This window comes from Sprattus sprattus (assembly GCF_963457725.1).
Source record: "Sprattus sprattus genome assembly, chromosome: 8".
Classification (NCBI taxonomy): Eukaryota; Metazoa; Chordata; class Actinopteri; order Clupeiformes; family Clupeidae; genus Sprattus; species Sprattus sprattus.
In genome coordinates, this window is record NC_137927.1 from 22706390 (window position 1) to 22727829 (window position 21440).

General features: G+C 43.9%; 1 protein-coding gene across 1 annotated transcript in view; it reads left to right on the forward strand.

Moving 5' to 3' along the window:
- unc13c (unc-13 homolog C (C. elegans)) overlaps window positions 1-21440 on the forward strand; it is a gene marked incomplete at both ends in the record, with an annotated part of 98004 nt that overhangs the window by 64371 nt on the left and 12193 nt on the right. Inside the window, 12 exons of the mRNA XM_080843774.1 lie at window positions 689-714; window positions 2026-2152; window positions 5173-5269; window positions 6605-6748; window positions 7349-7426; window positions 8897-8974; window positions 9268-9294; window positions 13417-13505; window positions 13957-14097; window positions 14778-14901; window positions 15485-15544; window positions 19456-19539. Coding sequence (XP_080699900.1) covers window positions 689-714; window positions 2026-2152; window positions 5173-5269; window positions 6605-6748; window positions 7349-7426; window positions 8897-8974; window positions 9268-9294; window positions 13417-13505; window positions 13957-14097; window positions 14778-14901; window positions 15485-15544; window positions 19456-19539 — 1075 coding nt within the window. The remainder of the gene's footprint in view (window positions 1-688; window positions 715-2025; window positions 2153-5172; window positions 5270-6604; window positions 6749-7348; window positions 7427-8896; window positions 8975-9267; window positions 9295-13416; window positions 13506-13956; window positions 14098-14777; window positions 14902-15484; window positions 15545-19455; window positions 19540-21440) is intronic.

Below are 21440 nucleotides of genomic sequence, written 5' to 3' on the forward strand. Positions count from 1 at the left end.
CCGCAACAAACAAATCAAATCTCTTTGTACCAATATGTTGACTTGTGTCCCAGTGGATGGCTGAAATATGCATTGAGTCATTTGAAAAATGAATGTGTGTCAAAGGAACTTTTATGAATGTACACTGTGAATGCCTCTGTCAAAAGCCATTTTGTAAAAATGTCTCTTTTCTGCCAAGTATGATAAACTGAATGCATTCTTACCACTACTGAGGCTTTAAATGACTGTGGTGGGGCGATTAAAACCAACTCTAGAGAATTGACATTGCCATCATTGTCTGGATCTGCTCCGTGTGCAGGACCCCACACAAAGTCATCGCACTGGACTCTGCTATCTCTAGTTCAAGCCCACACCCTCTGCACAGGGTGTCCAGATTCATGGGCGGAGCAGATTGAGAAGGGGACAGGGTGGATGAGTTTCAGATGTATCAGAGGATCAGAGGGGACAGGCATTTAAGGTTGATGTTTGAGCGTCCCTCAAATAGTCACACAGATAGCAATCAATGGGCAAGGGAAGTTAGGTTCAGTGGGCAGGTGCTGACAGTGCTGCCTGACTGTGCTGCTTGTACCCATTCAGATTGGCAGACAAGCCACTATACTGCACTCTGCAGCACACCCAGTCTGTAATCTGCATTGGCTTTCTTTCTTTTTTTCTCTGCTCTACTCCTTTCTCTCTTAATTTCAGCTAGTTTGCCTGATATTCAAGACCATAGCAGTGAGTGGTCTAGTGCATTTTCTCTTCTTGACGTGTCAGCTTGCATCGGCTTGTCTCGCCGTTTTTTAGGTTTTTTTTTTCTCCCCCATCAATACAGAGAAGCTGCAATGTCTACTGTCCAGTCCACAGGAAAATCCATGTGTAGCAACCTTCAGCCAATCTAACTTTCATTAAGTCCCCAGTCAGGTTCTATTTGGAATATGTCTCAGTACCAAGGTCATGCAGGCGTCACTATAAACCTTGCTGATTTTAAGCACAGGGCTCCCCTGACATGAGTTTGAGATTGCCTGCCTCTCCCAATATTGCGAACATGAAGCTATTGGTTCGGCTTGAAATCTCTCTTCCCTACATGTTGTTCCTGTTTGTTCCTGAGGACTTGATATTAGGCGTGTAGGGGGCAGCACACAGTCTCATCTGCTGTCAAATCCACGGGGCTAGATTGGAAGCACAAGATGGTCTAGGTTTAGCTGCCTCCTCTATCTGACTGCATACTGAATGAGAGATGTCAGTATATACAACATAAGTCAGTAGACCCAGCCGGCAGCATGGCCAGTTAAAGAGCGGCTAAGAGTGGCAGAACTGCAGTTTAAAGGGACTGTTTGGTGGTTTGCACAATATGTTTGGGGACAGCGGATGGACTGTGAAACTGCTCATTTTAATTAGGAGTCTTTGAACACAGCAGCCGGTCTGAACCCAAAAAACAAATGCGATGCGCTGGGAAAACTACATCAAAACATGCTTTTCTTCCCCCCCCCCCCCTTTCTGGTGGTTTTATTTGAAATGGCTGCGCAGTTTCCTGCATCGCAGAGTCCACGGTTAATGGGAGTTTTAAAGGGAGCATTTACTTTTGGCTTTGCATGTACCAAAATGGTACCGGCACATCAAAGGGTCGTTGAGGATTTATCAGGGCTCTAAAATTAAATCATGTATTGCCGTGGCTGCGTTTCCTGAAATAGTCAGTTGACAGAATGTATTGGCATGTGTATCATTTGGGGCTAAGAGCAGGGGCAGGTTTGGGTCAGTGTGTGATGTGCATGATGACACTGAAAGAAAATTATTCTCATTTATATTTTTGGTTGAACAAAGTTGTATGTTCATCTGTTTTAAAATAATGTATACAACTACTACACAAACACACATGAACATATATATATATATATATATATATATATATATATATATTATATATATATATATCAAATTAATGCTATATATGTATGTTGCTTACGCAGAGTGATGTATGTTGGTTGCTGTCAAATGTGTTGATGTTAAGGTATTTATATTCTCTTTATGTCACCTTTTCTGTTGCAGAGCACGACAAACATCGTCTATGCAAAAGCACGGAGTACATGAATTTGCATTTCAAAGTCAAATGGTTCCATAATGAGTATGTGCGCGATCTCCCGGCACTGAAGGGGATCCCTCCGGAGTATTCTCTGTAGGTATTCATGCCCTAGACCGCTGCTGTCCTGTCTGTCTTTTGTTACTTTACATTCCAGTCACTTCTGTGCTAACTTCCTTTCAACCCAATTATATATTTATTTCGTACTCTTTTGGGCATCCTTTTTTTTTTTTTTTACCAACTCTCTCTCTTTCCCCCTCCCATATACGGTCACAGCACTTCCTGTATCCTGTGATCTTAGTGAATACATGACCTACAGCATGCACAGTGCGCACAAGGGTAATCCCCTCTTGCATTACAAGTCGTATATTTGTAATACATGTGTGGAATCACATTGCGCTTCCATACGGCCCCCGTTGTTGGTGAAATAGCATCCAATCCATTTGGCTGAATTATGAGGGCGTGTGGGAGAGGGTGACAGCCAGGACAGGGAGGCGAACGATGTGCCTCTCCTTGCCTGTCAGTCAAGAAGCACGTTGAGAGGAATTGATTTTCTCAGAGGGACTGCAGCACCTCTTCCTCTCTTCTCCTGCGATATATGATTGCTCTGCCGGTAGCTTAGCTGTGTTTTAGAGTTGAACACATTTTTCACCCCATTGCTGTGTCCATAAGCACCGTTGGTTTAACCTATAGCTCAGATTTAGATTGATGTCAGGTGCTGTGTAATTACGAAATCTCACAACTGCCACTAGACGTTGCTTTTTGAGCGTTTTTACCTGCAGAGATTACAACTATTTTATTCCTAAAATCAGACTGATATTAGGCTACTGTATATCCATTACCCAGATGAAAGGCTTGTAGGCAATGTGTTTCTTTACCGATGTAGGCATATGCAGTCATTTAGGACTACTCTGTAAAGTGATAGGCCGTAGGCTGCTTTCTCTTCTCACAAAAAGACATGCAGAATGCAAACAGTGCATTATTTTTTTCACCATGTGTAGGTCTGTATCGAGACTGTAGAAAATGACTTTCTAACTGAAAATGACTTTCTAACTGGACCCAAAAAGAAAAAAAGGGCCCAGGTCGAAACATCCCAAATTTCCCCTTTAAGTGGCATTACTGTATCAGTATACAGTCTGAATATCATAGTTCTGGTTTCCAGACAGTTTAGCAGCGTATCAGCTAAACACAGGTTTTGTTTTGTTTGTTTGTTTACACCGCACTTCCGCTTCAACTGGTATAATTCTAAAGCGCAGCTAAGCTAGCCAAATGCTAACTGACAGAGCAATTGTTCCATTATTATTCATCTCTCTGGCAGATGTCTGCATGCTGTCTGACTAGGAGTCTGGCTGTTTCAGCTGTAACACGCTAGAGAGCACCATCATAATTATGTGATAATATCATATGGCAGGGTGGTATATCTACTATCTGTTATATCTACTATCTATGATATCTACTTTTTTGCAGCATTCTAGGTGTGTGTGTGTGTGTTTGTTTGTGCGTGTGTGTGTGTGTGTGTGTGTGTGTGTCTGTGTGTGTGTGTCTGTATCTGTGTGTGTGTCTGTATCTGTATCTGTGTCTGTGTGTGTGTGTGTGTGTGTGTGTGTCTGTATCTGTGTGTGTGTCTGTGTGTCTGTGTGTCTCTCGCTACCACCGAACACTGTGCACCTCTGAAGTGCTGTTCCATAAATTGCATGGTGTCTTCCCTACACCCTCTGCAGTGCTCCCTTTGCAGGAATTCACAGGACTCAACAGTTTAACCGGCTGCTATGCACTGTTGGCCTCTCTCTATCTTTGTGTTCTCAGCCCCCCACTGGATCCCTCTTCACATCATGCTCCTCTTCAGTACTGGAGTATTACACCAATGCCCCCTCAACCATGACACTCTTAACAGCACCCCTCTCACATATCCAGCAACCTATATAATGCATTTTATTCATTGCGTAGCGATATTTGACTTGTCCATGTGTAGTCATTTTGAGTATTTCCCCAGCACACAACACACTGTGCTATGGGCAGGTGTAGCCGTGCATCACTCTGCAGCGGGAGTGGAAACCCTTGGCCGGTAGAATCTGTCAGTAGCGTGTCCCTCAAGGTGTGAGGTTTGAGGGAGTGAGGTTTTCTCACTCCCTCAAGGTGTGAGGTTTGAGGGAGTGAGGTTTTCTCACTGCGCAGCACTCTCCCCACTGGTAACTGTTCCACAGGTATATCCTGAATCACTACGGTTAGGTCTTATCTCACGTACCTGTGTCTGTAAGAATGTCCTTATTGCTTAATGCACGCACGTTGCTTTGCTCCCCTGCCCTTTTGTTCTTTCCAACTTGACGACTGTCGCCAAATCAACATGCTTTACTGCCTGGATATTAATTCAGTCTGCATTGATTTGCATTAATGCCTTTTAAATGTTGTAAATCTCTCCTTGGATTCATAGCATATCATGACAACCAAGCACTCCACCGTGCAGGATGTTGCCAACCAATATAAAAAATGCCTTGCTTGATATTGAGCTAAATCTGTCCAAGAATAGGACTACTTCCCACACAGATCTATGGTACAGCACAGAGTGCTAGAAGTTGTTTAGTGACAAAGTTTGTAAGTGTTGTCACTGGTACACCTGCTCTACGTTTTTTCAGCTTTCCCATATCACTGCTCTTGCTATAAGTTTCAGTCATAGATCATATCGAAACCACATGGATTGTATGTCGTTATCGTGGCAGCATAAGGTATACCCCTACAGCTGCTGACATGTATGTCGGTACATACCCGATTATAACCTCAGTGGAAATGTTTATTGGCACTCTTGAAGTTCCATATCCACAGCTTTGGAAACTTATTAAGGAGAAGCCTTTTTTTATTCATCTTCTAATGAGGTCCGGGCTGCACAGCCTCTCAATGTAAAACTCCACAAAAACAGCTTACACAAGAAAAATACCAAATGAGCTTCTGCAGCCGGCCTGGCTGATGTCCTCTCAGCCGGCTGTTCCGTCTCTCCTGTTAATTGGTGTAATGGGGGTCGGAGCCCACAGCCCTCCCGGGGAATGGTGTCTGTGAAGGGATTTCACGAAAGGCTTGTGAGCGGTCACTGTCACCTGACAACATGTTGCTTTCTCTGGCAGGTGGTTTGAGCCCTTTGTCATTCAGTGGCTTGATGAGAACGAGGATGTGGCCATGGACTTCGTTAATGGTGCACTCGAGAGGGATAAGAAAGATGGCGTAAGTACTCGCATACATTTCAAGACCACTCGGACAGCTCAGACTTGTGCTTGTAATACAGCTCAGTAGGGTGACATTGCCTCAGACTCTATACACCTGAAACATTAACTCTGATGATTCATACTCTATATACCTGAAACAATAACTCTGATGGCTCATACTCTTTAGACCTGAAACATTAACTCTGATGATTCATACTCTATAGACCTGAAACATTAACTCTGATGATTCATACTCTATATACCTGAAACAATAACTCTGATGGCTCATACTCTTTAGACCTGAAACATTAACTCTGATGATTCATACTCTATAGACCTGAAACATTAACTCTGATGATTCATACTCTATAGACCTGAAACATTAACTCTGATGATTCATACTCTATAGACCTGAAACTTTAACTCTGATGATTCATACTCTATACACCTGAAACTTTAACTCTGATGGCTGCTTTTAGTCTATATACCTGAAACATTCACTCTGATGGCTTATAGTGTATATACCTGAAACTTTAACTCTGATGGCTCATATAATATATACCTGAAACATTAACTCTGATTTTGTTCTTTTCCTGATGTAAACTCTGGTCAGATTATGAGCAGTCTAAGCAGTCTGATGTAGTGTTTAAGGAACACTATTCATCCATTTTATGATACAGCTCCACATAATGTTGCAAAAAGTTCCATTGATTTGAATAAGCCACCCCAACATTCAGAGGTCTGATATTTCTTGAAAATGACCGCTGCAGAAAATAAATGGCTGCCATTGGCAATGGGTTTGGTGCTTCCATCTTTCATATCATTCTGCAACTAGGCCACTGGGCGTCGGGGTCCTGTTTGTCCCGTCAGGATTTATTTTTCTACACTGACTTATGGACTATACATTATCCGTCATAAATATCACCCAACCAAAATAATATATACCCCAGCTTATTGTACTCAGAACATCATAGCTGGCTGACTTTGTGTGCATACACTGCTGGTTGGAACAGTGAGGCTGATGTGGATTAAATGCAATTAACGCATAGTTCCAAACACATTTTCCATTTGAATAATTTAGTTTAATTTATAAAGTAGGTTTATTAGAAGGTGCTTTGCACAGGAGTGATGAGCAACAACCCTAATTATAATTGAGAAAACTTGCAGTCACATTGAGGATAACAATGCACAAACATAATCAAGCGAGTCAGGGCTTTTGCCCTCTTTGCTGTTTGAAATGAGAGTTCCCTCTGTACATAATGTAATTAGCACAGAAGGCCGTCATAAACTAGACATCAGTAACACACTCTCCTTTCAGCACAAGTAATGTGTTCTCCTGTCATCACGCCTCCAGTTCCAGGTGACGTCGGAGCACGCTCTGTTCTCCTGCTCCGTGGTGGACGTGTTCACACAGCTCAATCAGAGCTTTGAGATCATCAAGAAGCTGGAGTGTCCCAACCCACATGCTCTGGCCCACTTCATGCGCCGGTTTGCAAAGGTGAGTGTTGGGAAGACTCATGCATTCCCAGCCGCTGACAAACGTTCACAGATAGGCATTATATATTTTTTTATGGTGGCACAAAGGAGAATGTTAATTATCTTTCAAATGAATGTTAATGTCTGACCACATCATTAACCATTTTTACATAAGAATTAATAAAAGCTGTGCGTGTTGTGGGGGAGGAATGTAAAATGTAGGTGCATACTGACAATAATTTGCAAAATGTTGAATTTTCAATGTAAAATGTAAATCTTAAGTATGAATCTAAATTAGATTATGAATTAGATTTTTAGTTATACCGTTTTAATATTTGATAATATATGTTTCATTTCATAATTAAAGCTGTGAAAAATTATCCCTCTGTTAGATGTGGCACAAGTAATCAATTGTAAATAATATTTATTTAATATTTTCTTACTTTCTTGTCTTTTTCGTGTTGTGTTGCCAGTAGTCAACTATGTCAGTATAAACAGAATGTAATATGTGGTTGCCTTTTGTATTCTTGTATAAATATTTGAAAGGCAATGCCAAATCCTATGTCTTAAGCTTTCAATCAGAGCTCCCAGTTGATTTCTTCTGTCTGTTTCTCCTTTGCAGACCATCAACAAAGTTCTTGTGCAATATGCTGCAATCCTATCCAAGGATTTTCCTTTGTATTCCAGCAAAGAGAAAGTGGTAAGCATCATGTGTGATCCTCTACTCCCTTTCATGTCGCGGTCCTCTGTGTTTTTGGTACATCACAGACATTAGTATCATCAGACTGTGGTGGGGCATCCTACTCCCTTGTTTCCATGGTGACCGCAAAGGGGCTTAGGGAGGCACGGAGGTCTGTGTTGAACTGTGACCGGCCCATAGCTGCAGCTCAGCTGTCTGGCCAGCAGGCCTGGGTTCAGACATGCCCAGTACGTGTCTCCACAGTAGAGAAAGCATGTCTTATGTGGAGCTCTGCGCGAACAATACTGCTTTAGTGTACTGCTCATTCATTTCTCTTTCCATTCTTTGTTATCTGTGACGGAGGATGTGGGACAAAGACTAAACTAGACTGCTTCTACGGCGCATGACTTGCTTTCTTTGAACTGAAAAACTTTAATGCTTTAGCTGTCAGTCAGATGCGGATGACCAATGTTTCTTTTAAAACTGTGACAGGTCCACAGAGAAAGCTGCTGTTGGACATAATTAAAGGCATATCTCTGGCTCTGTCTTCCTCTCTCTTTCTTGCTGTCGTTTGTTTTCTGTACTGCCTGTTCTCAGATCAGTGTGGTGTGCCCCAGTGCTGTTCTCCTTCCCTAATTGATCATTTTCCTCAGCTCCAGAAAGCCTCATGTGATCACCACCTTTCAAGCTATACTTAGCCAATAAATCATCTCAGTAATTAAACAGGGCTATTCATTCCCTTATGAAAACGTGCTATATGTCCTAGTTAGGTTACTCTCTTTGGATCAGCTGTCACCTCAGTAGCCACAGCATTGCCATTCATTTGTGAACATGGAAGCTATTTCAAATTCACCGTTGCACAGATCTTCTGCCTTTTAATAAGCATCTTTAGTTCTGTGGTGATTAATCAGCGGGTCGACATGTGACCTTGGCAAGTCTGGCATAGATCACGGTGGTAATTGTTTTAAGTACTCAGACAGATGAATGCAGTCATATATCTGTCAGTTGTGCCTCTTGAGGAGGCATGCTGTGTTGTCAGGGTCACACGTGCTCGAGTCCACAAACATCACCAGTTTGTCTAAACGGAGGCTCCGTCTCGCCACTTAAGATGCTTAAGTAGTGTTTGTGAGTGCTTTATGAAAAACAGATTTCACAGAGAATCCAACTTTATTCATGGAGGTAAACAGCCGTGAGAACATGAGAGACATATTTTCGAGGTAGACATGAAAGGCTAATGTGGGGAGTTAGTAATAGTATATGAGGAGAGTTCTTCAGCATGGAAATGGATTTCTGAATTCAAATGTATTAGCTCTGACCTATAACGCGCACCGCAGTGGGTATCAGCATGATATAATAGCCTGAATGCACAGCCTGATATGGATGAAAAATCAATTCACAAATCAATTCACATGCCTAGCTTGGTGGTGTAATGTAGACGGGCATATTCATGACTCCAGAAATCCTCTCATCTTATTCTTGTTTGTTTGACAGCCCTGCATCCTGCTCAACAATGTCCAGCAGCTTCGAGTCCAGCTTGAAAAGATGTTTGAGTCTATGGGAGGGAAGCAGGTATGTATTGGTCTGTTGGGGGCCTGAAGGCAGCCCCTGTAGTACTGGCCTAATGGATGACGCTGTCCTCTCTAACCTTCTCTAACCCTGTGTGTTCACCTCTAACACCCGTGACAGTGCCGGGGTAACCCTCTCCTGTGACGTGAAGCTGCATGTCTAGTGTTCTAGTCTGTCTGTCTGTCTGTCTGTCTTTCTCTGTCCGTCTCTTTCCTCCTAACCAATGTGAAATGAGTCTCCTGTCTCCTGTTGTCTCTGTTTTCTGTCTCCCATTCTCTCTGTGCTGTGTGCTGCAGGAGGAAGGGGTGGTGGCCTTCTGCAAGGTGTGTGTGAACAGGCCTTCCTGCACCGCTATCGCCACTGAAAGCGCGCCACCTCCCCATCCCTCCTGCCCTCTTGTGCCACTCATACAACACCCCCCCCCACCCCCACCCCCCTCCTCCTCACACCTGCTTCCCCATACCTCTGTTCTCTCACCCCCCCGTCAGGAGCATGTGTCACAACTGCTAAAATAACCCGGCATGTGCCAGAACGCTGCAAAAACAACCATTCTCAGAAGCTCCAAAACACAGGGGCTGAAAAGCCTGTCTGAAAGCCAAAGCCATTTTCAACATATCTGACATTGGGTGGAACTGAAAACACCCAATCACACTTTTATATATAGCTCGTCTTTTTTTGTTGCTCTCCCTCTCCCTCTCCCTCGATCCACCCCACCCCAACCACCCACCCCCCACGTTCCACCACTACAGAGCTGATGGCTAATTTAGCAGCGGGTATTTGCCAGCTTGGAGATGCTGTGGCGCTCAATCTCAATGTTTTGATCATCATTCCTCATTTCCCTCAGCACAGTCACAGAATGCATCCTAACACGTTTGCAGCCAGGGTTTGAAGAGCTTATCTGGCACTTAGTGCACTTTCCCAGCTCTGCTTACTTCTCACAGAGCGTCATTGCTGTCGCACATCTCGCCACTGCCTCACCGCAGCCCAAATGTTTGTCGTTGTGGTAATTTACACCTCACCTCACTGCAGACTTACACAAAACAAAGAGAGCTATTTTGTAATTGCATATATTATGCATGTGGAATATCATTAATTTAGTGAGAAATCTTTAGGCACAGTTTGGAGCGTATGAAGTGGGGTTTCTTAATGAAAGCTAGCCCTGGTTACATCAAAGCATATCCTGCTTAAGCATAGACTTTCTGTGGAGCCAAACTCTTCAGTAAAACACTTAACAGCCATAGCAGGGTTAGTGTTCCCAAAGCAATTAGCAAAGTTAAAGAAAAAACGCAATTACCGAGGAGTGTTATCACAAAATTATAAATAACAGATCGCTAACAGTCCAGGAAATTAATTGCAGAACTTAAACTTTCGCTCTGATAGTTGAAGTCGAGCATTGGCCCTCTCTTCATCCACTGTCCTTATGATCCCATTCAGTCTTTGGGGAGGAAGAGTTTTATAATTGGGTCCAACACTTTTGAGTAAAAAGCACACCTTTGCCTTCAGGTAGTTACTTTTGTCCTGACCTCTGTCTCTTAAAGTTTAAGAGGCTGCTATCTGGCTAACTTCCTGATGAACAATTTTTCATATCTTAGTGACACGAAGATAAGGGATCTTTTGAGTGTCTCTCCAACCTGCTAAACATTCAGTCTTTGACATTATAAGGATGTCAGAGTAAGTGATTTCTCTTAGTTAATTGCTCAGTACATTTCCCCACTGGAAATCCATTACACTGCCTTCTGAGCAACCTTCTTCTGCTTCATGATGAATGTACGTAGACTTTAGGACTGAATATAACTGCATTGGTTTATTCTTGAATGAAATATCGTTGTAGAACCTGTTTTATGTCATATGTTATATATGTAATATGGCAACACTTCACTTCTTCACTTCTGGTGTGTGTGGTTTGTTGAACATATCTTTTCATTTGTATCAATTACGTGAAAATCATCTACTGTCAAGTCAACCCATTTCCATTTTATCTAGATGCAGTGATACACACACCCACAAAGATTATTTTGAATAAGGACAGATAGCACAGCACTCAATCAGCATGAGGGAGGCAGAACAAACCAGATTAGAAATATGCCATATGGGGAAAAGAAAGGAAAGGAGGAAGAAGAATATAGCCAAGAATGCAAACTCATTTACGCTTAGTTATGAAGGATGTCATGATACTGTATTGTATGCTTTTACTTAAGCCTAGAGTTTGGATGATTGTTGCCTAGGTAACCTGGCTCTACAACATTCTAATGTATGGATGTTAGTGGCATGGCAATTTTTTTATTTGAACATAGTTCAGTAGTGCTGATCCTTCACGGCTGCATGCTCAGCAGCAGCAGCAGCACTGCACAGGCATCCTTTACCATCTTCCTGGTTTGAATGCCACACATCTTTCTCAGCGCGTCCATCAGAACCTCAGCGTGCCCATCAGAACTTTAGAGCACCCATCAGAACCTCAGCGTGCCCATCAGAACCTTAGAGCACCCATCAGAACTTTAGAGCACCCATCAGAACCTTAGAGCACCCATTAGAACCTTAGAGCACCCATCAGAACCTCAGCGTGCCCATCAGAACCTTAGAGCACCCATTAGAACCTTAGAGCACCCATCAGAACCTCAGCGTGCCCATCAGAACCTTAGAGCACCCATCAGAACCTCAGCGTGCCCATCAGAACCTCAGCGTGCCCATCAGAACCTTAGAGCACCCATCAGAACCTCAGAGCACCCATCAGAACCTTAGAGCACCCATCAGAACTTTAGAGCACCCATTAGAACCTCAGAGCACCCATCAGAACCTCAGAGCACCCATTAGAACTTTAGAGCACCCATCAGAACCTCAGAGCACCCATTAGAACCTTAGAGCACCCATCAGAACCTCAGAGCACCCATCAGAACCTCAGAGCACCCATTAGAACTTTAGAGCACCCATCAGAACCTTAGTGCAGCCACATCAAGCACCAGAGTCAGTAGGGGTCTCACAGGATGAGAGCCGGCGCTGATGTGAGGTCACACTGCTGAACACGGCAGCTGACCTCAGATGGAGTTAGAGGATCGCCGTCTTCCTCCGTATGAATTATATATCATACAGATGAAAATTTAATTAGGCTTTTGCTACTCGTGAGTGACCATTGCCCTATTTATCAATGGAGCCGTCTCAAGACCAGCAGTTAAAAAAGCTCAATTACACAGGTGTTCAATTCGTCTCATTTTGAAATAATATAATACCCAACATTCTCGACAAGTCCTGCTTACCTTCACAAATATAAATATTAAATATGAATTATATTTTATATATATATATATATATATATAAATATGTGTGCATATATTCATGGAGGTGTAAACTATTTTCCAGCATATCTCCTTTTCACAAGCTATGTGGGCGGGTGGTATTTGTTACTGCACCTTTAGTTATACTGAATGCTATTCCTCTGGATTTAAGGTTTCTTATCCCTATTGAACCTCCTGACGGAATCACCTTGAGAGAGGCTTACTAAAAATGCAAGCAGACACCACAACTCATTGGACCACGGATGATGTTCCCCTCACATCACGCTCACTCTCATTAAAGAATGGTGCATTGCTGTACATTGCTTGATCCAATACACAGCACTGCAGTGATTGGACACTTTTGCAAGCCTTTAATCAACACTTCATACCCACAGCAACATTTCAAATCTGTAGCTAAGCTGGCTGGAAGATTACATGTATGAAAGCACATCCAGTACCCCCGATGAACCCCACACACCCCAGAGGTGATGGAGCTATTTGGGGGGATGAATAAAAGGACTGTGATTCAGAGGAATTAAATCACATAGAAGTCCAACTTCCCTTTAGCCTAAGGTCATCTTCAGTCTTTGACTTGATTAGATTGTGTAGTTTTTGTCGTTGTAATGACCATGATTTGTTCAATCGATTTGTTTTCTCTTTTAGCCAGTTTATGTGACAGGTTGACAGTGGGTAATGCGTAGCTGTTAAGAGCTGTTCAGCGACTTGGGGTATTCTTAGCTGAGCTCAGACCTGAGATTTCACTACAAGCTCTTAATGTGTCAGATGTCTCTAGTCTGCATTATCCAACATGTTGTACAGACATACTGTAGCTGGGAAACTTTCAGGATGGAAAAACTATATGATTAAAACTATTTTCACTAGCCTTCCCAGACTTAGATCACCAAAAACAATCAGAGACAAGACAGCTGCTTGAGTTTATTTTTCATCTCTCCTCTCCAGCGCCTCCCCTGTCTTGGCTCCCTCTCAATCAGATTAAGATGAAGGCATTGTTGCCTCCCGTGTGTGTGTGTGTGTGTGTGTGTGTGTGTGTGTGTGTGTATGTGTGTGTGTGTGTGTGTGTGTGTGCGTGTGTGTCAGTGTGTGTGTCTGTGTGTGTGTGTGTGTGTGTGTGTGTGTGTCTGTAAGGCAATCTCTCATTCTCTCTGTCTCTCGCAGCTGGATCCTGAGGCCAGTGAACTGCTGAAGGAGCTCCAGAACAAGCTGAACACCGTATTGGACCAGCTGAGCGCCGTTTTTGGATCCAGGTAAACTCACATTAGCCATTGTTCTTTAGCCTGGATGGGATCCATCCCTACAAACCACAGTGATTAGGTCCCCGACACACTCAGTAGACTTGCTGAAACATAAATTAAAGAGACATAAAGTACTTCTGAAGGCTCAATATGGAAAAAAGAATCCCCGTAAACAATGAGTTTTAAATTGAAATATGTGTCCATAAAAATAAAGTAGACACTCTTACCTTGAGTATATATTATGAGAGTTGGTAGAGAGCTTTCTGTCAAGATGTTAATCCAGAAGGATGACATGAAGCCAGCTGTATTACTGCATCAGCGTACATGCTCGCACACACACACACACACACACACACACACACACACACACACACACACACACACACACACACACACACACACACACACACACACACACACACACACTTTTATAAATGGTGTGCTGCTTGTGTCTGACCTACAGTTTCAAGCCTGTCATTGAGGACTGTGTGAAGCAGATGAATCAGGAGCTGGTCCAGATTAAAGGCAACGTGGGCAACAAGAGTAATGCTGCTATGGATGCTGAGACTGTTCTGAGGCCTCTGATGGATCTGCTGGACAAGAAGTATGCTTCACCCCTCCACACGCATGTGCACACACACTAACATAAACACACACACGGAGACACACACACACACACACACACACACACACACACACACACACACACACACACACACACACACAAACATCATCACACAAACCTAAAATTAAGTCAGTAGTGCATGAAGAGGAAGAAGTAAAAAAAGAAAAGCCTGGACAAAATACTCAAATGAAGATTAGCATACATATTCTGTTTTTTATTTGGTCTGGTAAACGCTTAGTGTTACGCATGATTACATCACTCTTGAATTCATTGTAAAACAAACAAACAAACGCCACTGTCACCACTTTCCCTCCGGTCCTTTATAAGTTTATCATTGAGGCCATCATAGAATTATCCCCAGTGCTAGTAATCATATGCAAAGGCTAAATCCTCTTTTGTATACAGTATGTCACCCGTCCCCTCCACCACTACCTCTTAAGCCATGATGTTGCTGCAGAAGAGATTAAAGAGGTGCATCTGTACCAGAGATATCAGAGGTTACTGAACCCAACGCTGGTTCTGAATATTTCCTGCTGGCTGACTCTGTGCCGTGGCGCCGTCAATGACAGTCATGAAGCCTTCTGGGTGGGATGATGATACACTGGGAACTGTGCTGTTGTTTTATTATTTTGTGTTTATTTTTGTTTTGTTTTTCACAGCTTGATGCTGTTTGCCAAGATCTGCGAGAAAACCGTGCTGAAACGGGTGCTGAAGGAGCTCTGGAAGATCGTCCTGAACACCATTGAGAGGCAGATCGTCTTGCCCCCGCTGACAGACCAGAGTGTGAGCCACCCCACCCTGTGCCTCTGAGATTCACACGCTGACACGGCCACCATTCACATTCACCATCAAGTGTCGCCCGCTACTCCCTCTCTCTCTGATTCATTGCAGCAATTTATGCAAACATTTCCACACAAGTTTAGCTTTCAAGCCAGCAACTGAAGCCCAACAAGCAAACATTGTTTAGGGTGCATTCTCACACCTCAGGCAAAAGTCTTTCTTCACCTGTGGGGTAGATATGGCACTGACAGCCCTGGCAAGGGTGCCCTGTAGGCTTCAGGCTTAGCATCTCGGGTAAGGTCTGTGCTTTTATCAGCTGCTTCCAGATGGAGCTGCCTGGCTTTGTTCAGTGCATTAAACACTGACAGGGCTCTGCGCACCTGCATTAAGAATATCCTAGCGTAGCTTATGCACTTTGAATTCCAATGGGCTGCAAAAAATTCACCAACACAAAAAAGAAATCGGATATTTTCGCTTTCCTGGCTAATGCTCCACAGGGCATTTTTTTGTCCATTTATTTTTTTGTTTGTCTCATTAAGAATCCGTGTTCACAGTTGCGTATGTGTTTTTGTCTTTCTCCAAACAGCAAGGAGCTCAGATGATATTTAGTGCTGCAAAGGATTTGGGGCAATTAACAAAACTGAAGGTAAGGAAGATGACATCTTTTTGTGTACCGAACTGCCTAGCTATTGAGAAACTGGAATCTTAAGAAGCAATTTGACACTCTACAAGTACCTGTAGGATTGAAATGCATCCCGTGTGGGTTTAAAGTGCAAGCATGAAGGTATTGAATCCGTTTCATCTTTGTTGACTGAATCAAATTTGCAACGTTAGGCACATACATTACAATTCACTAGTACAGCCCTGTCTGTAGGAAGCCATTTTATAGCCTTATCTGGAAGCGGTGCATTAGCTATGCATTAGAATTGCACTTCCCAGCATCAGAGATGAAAATAAATTCAAATGTAATGGTTGGTTTGATCACAGCAGCAGGGGGGCATCGTCTCCCCCAACAGGTGAAACACTGAAGGGGAAGCAGAGTGATTGTTTCTGTCCCCACTGAATGTGTTTAGAGTGGGGAAGGGAGATGAGATGAGCCCTGGTGGAGATGAATATGACCCCACACTAACTGCTCTTTGCTCAGGCCAGACAGGGCGAGAGAGAGGGAGAGAGGGAGAGAGAGAGAGAGAGAGAGAGAGAGAGGGAGGGAGAGAGAGAGAGGGAGAGAGAGGGAGAGAGAGGGAGAGAGAGAGACAGAGACAAAAAGAGAAAGAGAGAGAAAGAGAGAGACATTAGAGAGAGAGGGAGCAGGCAATGAACAGAGAATTTGTAGACTGAAGAATTACACCCAGGCTTTTGGCCAGTCTGATCATCTCCTGTGCCAGGATGATTGGAGGAGAGGGAGCTCTTCGCCTGTCCCCCACACAGTGCTCTGTGTCAGTCCGAATCACTTACCCTCAGCCCTCCGTCTCCATGCTCCTGCTGGGCAATCAAATAGCTGCCGCCTCACACAGAAAGGACCTCAGTGCAGGCACTGTCATGGGTGTGTTCACGTGTTCACTCTGCTGGTTGTAGAGAGCTCTGCGCATGTGTCTGTGTGTGTGTGTGTGTGAGAAAAAGAGAGAGAGGGAGAGACAGACAGACGGAGACAGTGAGACATAAAGAGACAGTGAGATATAAAGAGAGAGCGAGTGCATACTGTGTTCACAGGACGCACACAGTTTCAGCTCTCAGGTGGACTGGGAGCATGCTGGCCCTTTTTCTCTGTTAAAAGCCTCTTTCTTGCCTGTCCAATGCACTATAACCCTCTCAGCCACCATTACCTTCCTTTCATTACTGGCATGCCCCTCCATTGTGGGTCTCAGCGGCAATAATTGCACAGACACTGCCGTTTATCAATTCCCCATTACCCTGGCCAGCACAGGAGTCGAGTCGAGTCTGATCGCACCATTCCTCTACACTCCTGAGCACAAGATCATTCCACAGGTTTTAAGTTTCCCTCTGCATTTCAGATAAGAGACAATCACACGAAGAATCAAGTTCATGCAGACAAGTCCACGTAAACACTTTCACTCAGCAGTGGGTGAGACAGGGTGGAGAAAGAGAAGAACAGGTAGCAAGAGGAGGGGCTGACTGGTGGGAACCAAAAAGTGAGGCAGGTGTGTGCTATATGGCAGAAATGTCCTATGCCATGTCACCAAGTCATTATGATTAGTAATGATGGGTATTCAGTATGGAAGTCAGTTAAACATACTTGCAGTATGTAGTACTGTGCATATACAATATGCAAAGAGAAGCAACATGATGCAGTATGGAAATACTGACATCCTGAAGTGGGAAGATGGGTGAAGGATGGTTGTATATCTTCATGTTTGTGGTGCAGCTTCTTGCAACAGCGTCAGTCAGAGGGAGAAGACCAGAGTGAGTGAGAGTGGTGGAGGGGTATGGCTGGTAACTAAAGTGATGTTTCCCAGTCTGGGCTTGTGGAAAGTAATGGAACCATTAGAGGAAAAACACCAAGACCAAGGCGTATCAGGGGGAGAAGAAGCAGAACCTATGGGATTAGTGGGAAATATGGGACCTCTTAAGACTAGGCGTCAAAACTAAGTGGTAGTGTATACTTTGCAGGTATTTTGACGAGGTGAGCCAGCATAGGCTAGATAGGTGAGCCAGCATCCGAGAAAGGGTGACAGCAAAGTCATTTCTATTAACCATGCCTTCTACTACTTAAAGGAACTAACTAGATATTTATTTATTATTTAAAGAAATCTTTCTGCAGCACAACTGATACCACCATGTGATAAGGGTAAAAAAGATGAGTTTTCACTGGGTTGAAACACTAATCTGGGAATGTGCCTGAATTGCTTTTTCAAAACAGGGAACTTTCTTAAGCTCCTTTGGTCCGTGAGGCGTGAGAGGCTTGTGTGTGTACATGCATTCAGAATCCCTGGTCTCTAGACTTGTTAGTGAACTCAGTGGCTGTGCTGTGACTTTAATAGAGAGTAATGGGCACCGCTGGACCTTCCCAATCTCAGCCCCGTCAGTGCCCATTCTGGGGGAGTTAACACCTAATCAATACACTTCGACAAAGCATTAAAACTGTTGTATGGGAACTGATCTTTAAAAAGTGACCTTTAATGTGAAGAAATCGATGGACAGCTTCTTCCGAGTCAACCCTCACCTCACAAGCAGACAGACAGACCGACACACTTGCGCAAACAACCACACACACACACACACACACACACACACACACACACACACACACACACACACACACACACACAACAAACCAATCTGGAGATGCATGGCGCGGAAACCAAATCTCATCTTCGTCCACACTTCCGGCTATTGATTGAAACCCAGCTCCTGACTCTGCCAGAGGAACCAACACATCTTGTATACCCGATCCATTGATCATAGGATTACATTCAACTTCATATGGTATGGTGCAGTTCCTGTTTGACCTGCGAGTTCAGCCCCACAACCTAATTGCTCTGTATATGTTCCACACACAAAGAAAAAAAAGGGTATGCTGTGTTTTTCAGTGGATGACCTGGAGTCCAGATGAAGATTAGGCGAAGTGTGTTCCATGACTTTGAGGGATTACAGCCGAGGCTGGAGATCAGGCTTTCCCTACAACAGCTGGATAACCTCTTTCCATTACGGACACATGTTTATGGCATTACATAATGCTTTAGAGTAACAAGAGCCAGGCTTTTAATGTGATTTCAGCTGAAGTTAAGCACTGCTATATCCAACATGCAGTAAAGATGCCGTCATTTCTGACCTATAACAGAAAGAATGTACGATTTGTATTGCTGTCTGCTTTCAAGGAATACCTTCCTCCCTCCCCTTTTGGAGGGTTCTGTGGTCAGGTATGATGGTGATTGGCAGGACTATAGCAGTTGATTGACAGCAGTCATTAAGTTCTTAATTTCCCAGGAAGTAGTGTGACTTCATCACGTGAAGCACAGCTGTATTTTTCTGAGATCATTCTAACAGCCTGGGCGAGACACTATACTCCACTCACGTGAATACTCCTGGAGGAGACAGTATACTCAGCTCACGTGAATGCTCCTGGAGGAGACAGTATACTCAGCTCACGTGAATGCTCCTGGAGGAGACAGTATACTCAGCTCACGTGAATGCTCCTGGAGGAGACAGTATACTCAGCTCACGTGAATGCTCCTGGAGGAGACAGTATACTCAGCTCACGTGAATGCTCCTGGAGGAGACAGTATACTCAGCTCACGTGAATGCTCCTGGGGGAGACAGCTCATCAGCTCAAGTGAATGCTCCTGGAGGAGACAGTATACTCGACTCATATTAATGCTGTGTAACATATGGCCATTACGTTTATGGTCGTTTATAATCAAGTGCCCATAAATCGTTAATTATGCATTTACATGTTTTACTCATTTAATGATTAGTGTCATACAATTATGCATAACAGTTTTTTTTCCTCATCTGAAATGGCAAACTAAACCGTGTGTGTGTGTGTGTGTGTGTGTGTGTGTGTGTGTGTGTGTCTCTCTCTCTCTCTCTTCCTGTCAGGAACATGTGATCCGTGATGAGGCCCGTCAGAGCCTGACACCACGCCAGTGTGCAGCCATGGATTTAGTGCTTCCCACTATCAAGGTATAACTCTTACTTCCACTCTCTCTCTCTCTCTCTCTCTCCCCCCCTCTGTCTCCTCCCCATCTGTCCTTCTCAAGTCTCTTGTCACCCTGTTCTCCATGTGCAGGTTGGGAGGACACACTTCACCTGCAACACTCCTAACCAGACAGATTCTCACACGCATGCATGAACCCTGGGTCTCTTCTGTTCGTTTGTTTCCTTGTTGCCATGACTGTAGTTAGGAACATTCTTTTTCTTCTGTCATTCACATCTCATTCCCACCTGCTGCCATGCCAACGCTCCTCTCCCCCAATAATCTATTGTGGGCCTGGATGGAGGTGTGGGCCAATAGTGTGGGCCCATGGCTCTGGATAGCACACCCGTGCGGTACTTTGAGGAGGCCCATAGTGTGGTGTAATATTTCCTTGAATCAGGTTAGAGGCCCACCCCCACACATGCCATACTTTCCAGTTGCATTGTGTGTATTTTATTGGTTTTGGCGTTTGTAGGCCTGACCTTGAAATAAATGTGTGAGGCGGGTGTCCCTGTGGTCGTAAGACACTGCTGTTATTGCTATCCTCAGGCAGGTGTGTACATGTCATTATTGGGGAGATTATTTTGAAGGCTTCACGGAGGCAACTGCAAGAAGTTGGCCTAAGCTGTGTCCTGTGTGAGTGCAGCTCCGCGAAACCTCTGAGACTTTAATTGATTCTCCCGTCTCCAAGGAGACTACCTTCCTCTTCAGATCAATCATGGTGGAGATTTTCACTTCATCAGTATTCCAGGCAGGAGACCCAATTAAGGAAGTTACGAAAAGCCTTGAGGAGAATTTTGCCAGTCAAAGTTAAAAAAGGCTGCATGCGGTTTTCGTTTAACATTCAATGCCTGCAGTTATAAAATGTGAAAAGAACCGGGCTTAGTATACTTCACAGCTGCACACCGTCAGATATACCGCTGGATAAATGATGTCACATAAGACAAATGACAAGACACAGTATAGGGACTCCACTTCAGCAAGAGCTGAAGGTCTGATGCTTTTAACTTGACTATTATTTCACCCTAGTTATTCCCTCATGGCAGGTGTAGTTTTGATGTAGCCTATTTATGTATAGCATAGGTTCTCTTTAATGAACCTCTTACCGCTGGCCTTTGGGCTCCTGTCCTGTGGGGAAGTGAGCTAAGGTAAAGAACAAGGTACTTGCTCAGGGAAAGCTTCTATTTCTGTCATCAAATATCATTTCTTTCAGTGCTTTATTCACTCATCCTAATTGCCTCAACTGTGAAAAAGCCAAGAGATGCCAGCTCATAATAAAACAGGGAGACGGACATGTTTGCACTCAGTCTGCTTCTGTAAGGCCAAAGGTACCTTGTGCATTGTTGTGTTTGTGCGATAAAATCTTGAACACACACAATTGGCAAGGATTTTCTGAATGATCACTGTTTGTATAACTCTTTTCTTAATTCCCTAAGACCACACTGCTGCGCTGCCTCACATTACTCTGTCATGTTTACTCTGCCACGTTTTACTAAAGAGTATCAAGTTACACAACAACCCGACCAATCAATATAGCATGGTATAATCCAGAGACTGCCGCAAGGCAAGTAGAATCACTGATCATTGGCAGGGGGGAAATTAAAGGACCAGACAGAAAGCTAAGGTCTGAGAAAGCAATTATCTAAATTTTCTGTAATTGCGAGCCTTTGTTTGCCAGGTGTAATTGCTAAGGGGTGGAGTAGTGGGGCTGAGTGACGGTCTTGAAATTGACGCCAAGCCCTGGCAGAATCCCAATAGGGCCGCCAGCGCTTGCCCTTTCCTTAGCAGCGCTGAAGCCTGGAGTGAGACGGGGCAGAAAACACAGGAAGTGACAGCACGTCACTGAGGCTTTTTAAAGCAGGAGCCGGAGCCGGAGCAGGAGCAGGAG